The 9,491-nt window shown below is 41.1% G+C and overlaps 1 protein-coding gene across 1 annotated transcript; it reads left to right on the plus strand.

Moving 5' to 3' along the window:
* Window positions 1-865: 865 nt before the first annotated feature.
* On the plus strand, window positions 866-6,652 carry LOC105494459 (olfactory receptor 10H3-like). Its single transcript, XM_011762926.3, has 2 exons — window positions 866-1,175; window positions 5,494-6,652. Exons 1-2 carry the CDS (start codon window positions 1,154-1,156, stop codon window positions 6,453-6,455), a joined length of 984 nt encoding a protein of 327 aa, XP_011761228.2. The 5' UTR covers window positions 866-1,153; the 3' UTR covers window positions 6,456-6,652.
* The last annotated feature ends 2,839 nt before the right edge of the window (window positions 6,653-9,491 follow it).

A 9,491-nucleotide genomic window follows, 5' to 3' on the forward strand; every position in this document is an offset into this window, starting at 1 on the left:
AAGACTGTACACTGCTCCCCACGTGTTCAGATCATCTTCTACATTTTTATTAGTATGTATTTAAATTTTTTTCTTTGGAGTTATGGCATGTTTTTGGTTAATTCCTAGATATGTTATAGTAGATTTTTTCAAAGTGTGATAAGAGGACCTCTGCAGGGTGGTCCCTGAAGTCCTTATTTTTCAAATTTACATGTGAGAATATATTTTCATAATATGCCTCAACATATTGACGCAGACTGAATGAAGAGGCAGATTAAAGCATCAAACTGTTTCCTGTCAAGCCAGGACATATGATGCATTTGCTAAAATGTCAAACAAGGCCACTCTTCTCATGAAATGCTTTTTTCCTACTGTGGTTATTTGCCTGAAAATGTTTCTTATATTAGTATGCAATAGATTTATTACTGCTCTTTAAAAAAATTTTTTTGAGATGGAGTCTCACTCTGTTGCCCAGGCTGGAGTACAGTGGCGTGATCTCCGCTCACTGCAATCTCCTCCTCCAGGGTTCAAGTGATTCTCGTGGCTCAGACTCCCGAGTGGCTGGGATTACAGGCGCATGCTCCCACACCCAGCTAATTTTTGTATTTTTTGTAGAGACGTGGATTCACCATGTTGGCCAGGCTGGTCTCAAACTCCTGACCTCAAATGATCCACCCACCTCAGCCTCCCAAAGTGCCGGGATTACAGGCATGAGCCGTCATGCCTGGGAGTGCTCTTTTAAATATACTAATAACTAAATATTTTTAATGATTTTCAATTTTCATTTCCAATATGGTAAAAATGGATAGTTCTAAACCACATAAACAAAAGCCCTTTAGAGTGCTTAGTAACTTTGAGGTGTAAAGGGATCCCGAGCGATGTTTCTTTATATTAATTGTTTGTGTTGCTATTGGGAATGTTCTCTTTCTCTGTATTCAAATTCTACTTCTTAAATGCTTGTTACTGGTGTGGTACTAGGAGGAACACCGTGATTTTTGCCAGCTGACCTTGCCTTCTGCATCACTGGGCTCTGTTATTGTTCTAACAGATGATGTCATCATTCTTTTATCTTTTCTAGGTAGATGATCACGTCTCTTCCCTTCCAGTCCTTAGATACCTTAGATGCCTGGTTTCTTTTTCTTGCCTTATACCATCACTCACGACGTTCAGCTCCATGTTAAAGAACAGCAGAGTTAGTGAGTATCCTTGGCTTTTTCTGGATCCTAAAGTGATGCATTGAAAGCTTTCTTCTTTAGAGTTGTATTTGCTGATTTTGTGCTGTATATTCTATATCTAGCTAAGAAAGCCTCCCTGGATTTTGTGTTGTGAAGTGTTTTTTAAAAAATCATAATAGGAATAGAGTTTTAGAGAATGTATTTATGCCTTGATTGAAATAGTCGTGATTTTTCCTTTTAAATCGATTCCTGTGATAAACTGTATGATAGGTTTTCTGATGTTAACCAATCTTGTCATTTATGGAATAAACCAATACCACTTGATCATGGTAAATTATTTTTAATACACCATTAGATTTGACCAGGTTATGTTTTATTCTGGAATTTTAAATCTGCCTGGATAGGTGAAGTAGGCGTATAATTGTCTCTTTTTTCGGTAAAGATTCTTACCTGATTTTAGACCAAGATTGTATTAACCTGAGGAGGTGTGCTGGTCAGATTTCCTAACTCTTCTGTTTTTTTGGAGATCATGTATAAGATACTAACCAACTGTTTTCTTAATAGTTTAATAGTACTTACCACACTTTAATAAAATCCACTGGGGCAAAGATTTTAGAGAGAGATGATCTTTGACTACCATTTCAATTTCTCTAAAGCTTATTTGAGCATATAGGATCCCTTTTTTCTTACACCAGTTTTGGAATTTTATATTTTTCTAAGTACTTGTTCATTTCATCTACAATGTAAATTTATTATTTCTTTTACTGTTTTTATTAATTTAAAAATAACCATTGTCTCTGTCATTATTTCCCATTTGTAATTTTGGGTTCTGTTATTGGTACCTTCTCCTTGTTTATTTCTATCTTATTAATTTTTTCCAATAACTTGATCTTGATTTTATTAAGCATGATTTTTTTCTTGAGGCAGTTTCTTGATAAAGGTATTTTGAACTGTGTATTTCCTTCAAAGTACTATTTTAGGTTAAAATATTGTCATTCAATATTTAAATTATCATTTAATTCTAAATATTCCACTATTTTATAATTTACTGTTGAAACTGAAGATTATTTAATTATACAGTTATCTTCCAAATACATGAGATTTGTAAAGCTATTTCTCCCCTATTGATTTTTAATGTTAATTCATTATAATCTATATCACATTATTATGCTTTGGAATTAAATAAATGTTTATATCCTAATTAAATGTCAATTTTTGTAAAAGTCACTTAGTGGTTGAAAAAAATGTTAATTTTCTTTTTGGTGAAGAGTCTAATATATCTAATAGATAATTGAAAGGGTGGCCTGACCCTCCACACCTGTGGGCACTTCTCATTAGGTGGAACGAGAGACTTGAGAAAAGAAATGAGACACAGAGACAAAGTATAGAGAAAGAAAAAGTGGGCCCAGGGGACTGGCGCTCAGCATACAGAGGACCCGCGCCAGCACCGGTCTCTGAGTTCCCTCAGTATTTATTGATTATTATCTTTACCATCTTGGAAAAGGGGAAGTGGCAGGATAATAGGATCATCGTAGGGAGAAGGTCAGCAGTAAGGCATATGAATAAAGATCTCTGTGACATGAATAAGTTTAAGGAAAAGTGCTGTGCCTTGATATGCATGTGCAAACATCTCCATAAATCTTTTTAGTGCATGAAGAGCAGCATTGCCGCTAGCAAGTCCCACCTTCAGCCCTAAGGCGGTTTTCTCCTTTCTCAGTAAATAGAACATACAATCGGGTTTTACACTGAGATGTTCCGTTGCCCAGGGACAGGCAGGAGGCAGATGCTTTTCTCTATCTCAACTGCCAAGAGGCCTTCTTTCCTCTTATACTAGTCCTCCTCAGCACAGACCCTTCACGGGTGTCAGGCTGGGGGACGATCAGGTCTTTCCCTTCCCACGAGGCCATATTTCAGACTATCACATGGGGCGAAACCTTGGACAATACCTAGCTTTCCCAGGCAGAGGTCCCTGCGACCTTCCACAGTGTATATGTCCCTGGGTACTTGAGATTAAGAGAATGGTGATGACTTTTAACCAGCATACTGCCTTCAGGCACTTGTTTAACAAAGCACACCCTGCACAGCCCCAAATCCCTTAAACCTTGAGTCACCACAGCACGTGTCTCTTGCAAGGACAGGGTTGGGGGTAGGGTCACAGGTTAATAGCATCTCAAATACAGAACAAAATGGAGTCTCTTATGTCTACTTCTTTCTATATAGACACAGTTACAGTCTGATCGCTCTTTCTTTTCCCACAGATAATGTCTGGATATTATTAATTGCCTTATAATTAATAATCAATAAATTGCATTTCCTAACTCTGCTACAATTTCTAACTATAATAATCTATCTGCCTGTATATAGATTGTGGTGGCTCACACCTGTAATCTCAGCACTTTGGGAGGCCAAGGAGGGCAGATCACCTGAGGTCAGGAGTTTGAGACCAGCCTGGCCAACGTGGTGAAACCCCGCCTCTACTACAAAAATTAGCTGGGTGTGGTGGCATGCGCCTGTAATCCCAGCTACTAGGGAGACTGAGGCAGGAGAATCAGTTGAACCTGGGAGGAGGAGGTTGCAGTGAGCCGAGATCGCACCATTGCACCCCAGCCTGGATGACAGAGCAAGACTCCGTCTCAAAAAAAAAAAAAAAATCAATCTGATGTTGATTTGGCTATTGCTATCTATCTCACTGAAGTTTTGTTGATTATTTATTAATATTCCAGGATATATAGTTATATATAGTATTTATGCTAGTTGCTATGTTCTTTTAATGGGTATAAATATTATTCTCTGTCCCTTAGTGTGTGTGCATGTGTGTGTGTGTGATTTAAAAATCTTAGTATACATTGAAAAAGTAAACATTTTTCTTCATAGTCAAAATAACCAGATAAAACTTAAAAAAATAATTAACTGAGCATGGTGGCTTACGTGTATAATCCCAGCACTTTGGGAGGCTGAGACAGGAAGATCGCTTGAGTCCAGGAGTTAGAGACCAGTTTGGGCAACAAAACAAAGCCCTGTCTCTATGAAAAAACAAAACAAAAAAAAAAAACAAAAAAACACATTAAATTAAACAGATTAGGTGGCACACACCTGTAGTCCCAACTATTTAGGGGGCTGAGGAGAAGGATCACTTGAGCCCAGGAGTTCCAGGATGCAGTGAGTCATGATCCTACTACAGCACTCTAACCTGGTGGACATAGTGAGACCTTATCTCTAAAAAAATTCATAACTTGATCAATAATAATGCTTTACTATTACTCATACCTAATCATTCATTCATACTATAATCAAAATGTTCTCTATTGCCTTAAAAATACTTACAGCTGGTTACGTAGATCAAGATTCAACTAGTCCCCTATGTTGCATTCACTGGTTATGTCCTGGAATCTCTCCTATCCTTTGAATGAGCCTTTATCCAATGAGACCAGACCAATTGTTCTGTGGAATTATCCACCTTCTGAATTTTTCTGAAAGCTTCCTCACAGTGTCACTTAGCTTATTCCTCCATCTTCTGTACAATGATTATTCTTTTTGGCTAGTGGGCATCTTTTCAATCTAGTACCTGCAGGCTTTTAATATTATCCCATTACTTAGTGAAAGTTTCATTTCACACTGGTACAAGATATCCAAAGCTTTCTTCCATGTCCAGACCAAGATCAGCCATGTCTCAAGGAACTCTGGTTTCCTGGAGTGGCATATGGTATTAGAGATATTGTGATCACTGTTTCCTTACATTTAACCTTTTATTATTATTAAGACTGCAACCTCAGCTTTCATCTGGAACATATTTGTCTGACACGTATCCAGCCTTTTCTTTTCAAATTTTCTGTTCAATTTTTTAGAATAGTAAAAGTAACATTAGAAATAAGATGGCATAAATGAGTACCAATAAAACAGCATTAAAATAAATGTAAATGGGTTAAATAAGCAATTAAAAGATAAAGACACTCAGGGAAAAAAAATTTAAACCTCAAGATCAAAATATATGTTTTCTAGAACTGGCACATTATCAAGAGACTCTGACCCTGATCATCTATGCCTGTCTCTAATGGCTCCAAGTATTGAACCTTTTCTTTATGTTAGTCAGTGTTACTAGAAACCCAGTTAGTAGCCAAAATCTGACTTGATCATCTAGTATACTGATCTCATTTGATCTTTGTCACATTGCTGAATGTTAAGAACTACTATTATTTACTCCATTTTACAGATGAGGAATGTGAGACCCAGAAAATTCTGCCAGTTGTTGAATAACATAGAGCTGTTGAGTTGCCATTTGGTCTGTTCTAGAGTCTGTGTTTTAACCACTGTCATTTAATTTTATTTCTAATCTCACCAGATGCAGTATCCATGCCTGGTCAGAACTACAGCACCATGTCTGAATTTATCCTCTTTGGCTTCTCAGCCTTCCCCCAGCAGCTCCTGCCCGTCTTGTTCCTGCTGTACCTCCTGATGTTCCTGTTCACATTGCTGGGCAACCTTCTCATCATGGCCACAATCTGGATTGAACACAGACTCCACACACCCATGTACCTCTTCTTGTGTGCCCTCTCCATCTCTGAGATTCTGTTCACTGTTGCCATCACCCCTCGCATGCTGGCTGATCTGCTCTCCACCCATCGTTCCATCACCTTTGTGTCTTGTGTCAGTCAGATGTTCTTCTCCTTCATGTTTGGCTTCACTCACTCCTTCCTTCTCATGGTCATGGGTTATGATCGTTACGTGGCCATCTGCCACCCACTGCGTTACAATGTGCTCATGAGCCCCCATGACTGTGCCCGTCTTGTGGCCTGGACCTGGGCTGGTGGCTCAGTCATGGGGATGATGGTGACAATGATAGTTTTTCACCTCACTTTCTGTGGGTCTAACGTGATCCATCATTTTGTCTGTCATGTACTTTCCCTCTTGAAGTTGGCCTGTGGGAACAAGACATCATCTGTCATCATGGGTGTGATGCTGGTGTGTGTCACAGCCCTGAAAGGCTGTTTATTCCTCATCATCCTCTCCTATGTCTTCATTGTGGCTGCCATCTTGAGGATTCCCTCTGCTGAGGGCCGGCACAAGACTTTCTCCACATGTGTATCCCACCTCACTGTGGTGGTCGTGCACTATAGTTTTGCCTCCCTTATCTACCTCAAGCCCAAGGGCCTCCATTCTATGTACAGTGACACCTTGATGGCCACCACCTATACTGTCTTCACCCCCTTCCTTAGCCCAATCATTTTCAGCTTAAGGAACAAGGAGCTGAAGAATGCCATAAAAAAAAAGTTTTTCAGAAAGTTCTGCCCTCTAAGCTCCTAATGGCCAGTTTGGTGGTGATAAAATATAATAGAAGGGCTGGGGATAATAATGTGTATCTCCGTAGGACTGTTGTAAGGGTTCAGGTATGTGAAAATACCTGAAAATATGTGTTTGATACATACTAGCTATTGTTTCCCCCCTCCCTTTTTGCTTAGGTTCCTGTGATCATAATCTCTTGTTTATGAGCCATTGTAATAAACTTTATCCCATGATCTGTGCCTAGAAATGTGTTTTCTATCTATGGACAGGTGGAGATCATCACGTGGGTGTGTCTGGGCACTTATGAACATGGTTCTTCTTGAATGCACAGGCAAAAAGTATTTTCTTTACCCCTAGTGTAAGAAGAAGCAAGAATATCATCATAGTCATAAATTCCACCAAGTATTGAAGTTTTTCTATGTATCTGATACTGTGTCTAGTGTTTTACAAATATTATCCTTTTAATTAGAAGAAATGTACAAAGGAAAATAAACTACTTGTCTGGTTTCTTTTCCTTTTTTTTTCTTTTTCTTTTTCTTTTCTTTCTTTCTTTCTTTTCTTTTTTTTTTTTTTTTTTTTTTTTGAGAAGGAGTCTTGCTCTGTCACCAGGCTGAAGTGCAATGGTGCAATCTCAGCTCACTGCAACCTCCCCATCCCTGGTTCAAGTGATTCTCCTGCCTCAGCCCGGCGAGTAGAGGCGGGGTTTCACCATGTCGGCCAGGATGGTCTCGATCTCTTGACCTCTTGATCTGCCCGCCTTGGTCTCCCAGAGTGCTGGGATTACAGGCGTGAGCCACCACGCCAGGCCGCCGAAATTGGTTTCTTATTTAAAGTTCCTCACTGTCTTTGGGAGACATATACCCTAAGTGTGTGTGTGTGGATATTATGTTGAATAGAGTGAAGGATATCAGAATGCAAAAGTGGAGAGAGAGCAAGGGGAGAGAGAGAAAGAGAGAGAGATACAGAGACAGGAGAAAGGCAACTAGCAAGGCCCACTGTGTCACCCCATGGAATTTAGGTTGACTCCGAAAAAGGATACAAACCAACAAGTCTTACATGCTGCTTGCTGTGCCTGAGTAATCAACTACCCTTTGTCTCTGACCCAGGGGTCCTACGTCTTCTATCAGAATGCATGAAACAGTAACTAACAGTCAGTTAACTTATCAGCTTGCAAGTAAGAGAAACACCCTAGGCACATCACAAAATCCTGACCCCAAATTCTTCACTTCTCCTTGTATTTACACCCTTTGCACAGTAATTTTTCAGCAGCTTTCATTAATAGATAGATTCTATTTTACACCCTTTGAGTCTGTGCTGGACATTTGACTTTCTTTGGCCAATACAGTGTGGTGAAAATGATGATGTAATAACTGTAATAGCCCCAAGCCTGGTTGAACTTTGAAGCATTGTAGAGACAATGTCCAGAAACATTGCAGCCTCCTCTCAGTTTCTCGGAAGCCAGTCTCTGCCATGTGAACAAAAGGGTGCCTTCTGGAGGCAGAGAATCACATGGGGGAAAGTCCAGGTGTCACAGCTGAGGCCATCCCAGATCAGCCTGAAGGTACTGAAGCCCCAAACATGTGAATGAACTGAGCCAGGATTAGCAAAGCTGCCTAGCTGATCCCCAGCTGCTCATGTACCAAGAGTGATTCCTTCCACATCCAGAAGAACCAGCCAAATGTCTCACAGACTCATTAGCAATCATAAACCTCTATTGATCTAAACCAATGGGTATTGATGCAGTTTGTAATCAGTAATGGCTACTATGCAATCTTCATCTTTACTGTCTTGCATTTACATGGCTTCTGTGAAATAAACACGGAATCTAACACCTTCTGAGGGCCTACTATGTGCTAGGGACATGATTCTTTTGCATTATCTTACCACCTTTCAAGCAGGGATTATCCTCTCCATTTTACAGATGAGGAAACCAAGGCTCAGAGAGGAAGAGCAATGGCCCAATGTCATCCAGAGGAGCCAAAATTCCAGGCCAGATCTGTCCATGCTTCCTCCACCCCAAGACTCCAGCTGGGACCCAGAGTTCAAGGGACTCACGTGCATGATGGTCGCACTCTTGTTGAAGATCTTTATATAGGGCTTCAGGATGTTGAAATGAAAGGCGGGCGTCAGCATCCGACGGTGGCGGCTCCACTTGTCACCGCCACTCAGCAGTATCCCTTCTCCTAGTAGGGCAGCCAAGGAGGGTGGGCAAGAGCAGCACCTTCCCCCACCCCTGCCCAAGGTCACCCCAAACCCCTTTCACCTGCAGGTACTCACCCAGCCAGGGCTTCAGAAACCTGATGGAGAGATCATCTTGGGTGCAATGGCAGCTGGCATGAATGAGGACCATCAGGGGCCATGTAGAGGGCAAGAGAGGAACTTCAGGTGTAGGGCAAGGCTCCCTACCCACACTTTCCCCACTCCATGCCCAGCGTAGCAGGAAGGGGGCCAAGGGCAAAGGACAAAGGAGGATAGAGGAAGAAGGACCAGCCCAGGCTGCAACAGCACAGTAAAGCTATGACACAACCTAACAGGGCACAGCCCACCCCAGCACCCTTTGACATGTCTCCTGCACGGCCCAACATGTTCTGCAACACACAAGCACAGCTCCACACTCTACGAAATACCTTTAAAGGAGCCTAGGACACCCTGTCTGCCCCAGCACTCTCTGTCATCTCCTGAAATGGACCTGGGACCTGGAGCATGTCTCCAACATATGTTAACATGCTTGACATGGCCACAACATACATGATGAGCCCTAAATGACACATCATCTGACATGGACCTAAGATAGTCTGGCATGACCACTGTGTACCCAACAGGCCCCAGATAGGATTTAAATATGATTTATTAAATGTCCCGGACATGTCCCAGGTGTAACCAAGACTTTTCTTCAAGCATGATTGCAATGGATTCTGAGACCTGACTCAGGAACACTAAAATAATAACTCTGACAATTCTCAAAGGGACCCTGGGTCCCAGACCCTGGACAAGCCACAAACATGGCCAAGAGATGACAAGGAGGAGAAAAGACAATTTCAAACCACATGTCAGAGA

This window comes from Macaca nemestrina, chromosome 20 (assembly GCF_043159975.1).
Source record: "Macaca nemestrina isolate mMacNem1 chromosome 20, mMacNem.hap1, whole genome shotgun sequence".
Lineage (NCBI taxonomy): Eukaryota > Metazoa > Chordata > Mammalia > Primates > Cercopithecidae > Macaca > Macaca nemestrina.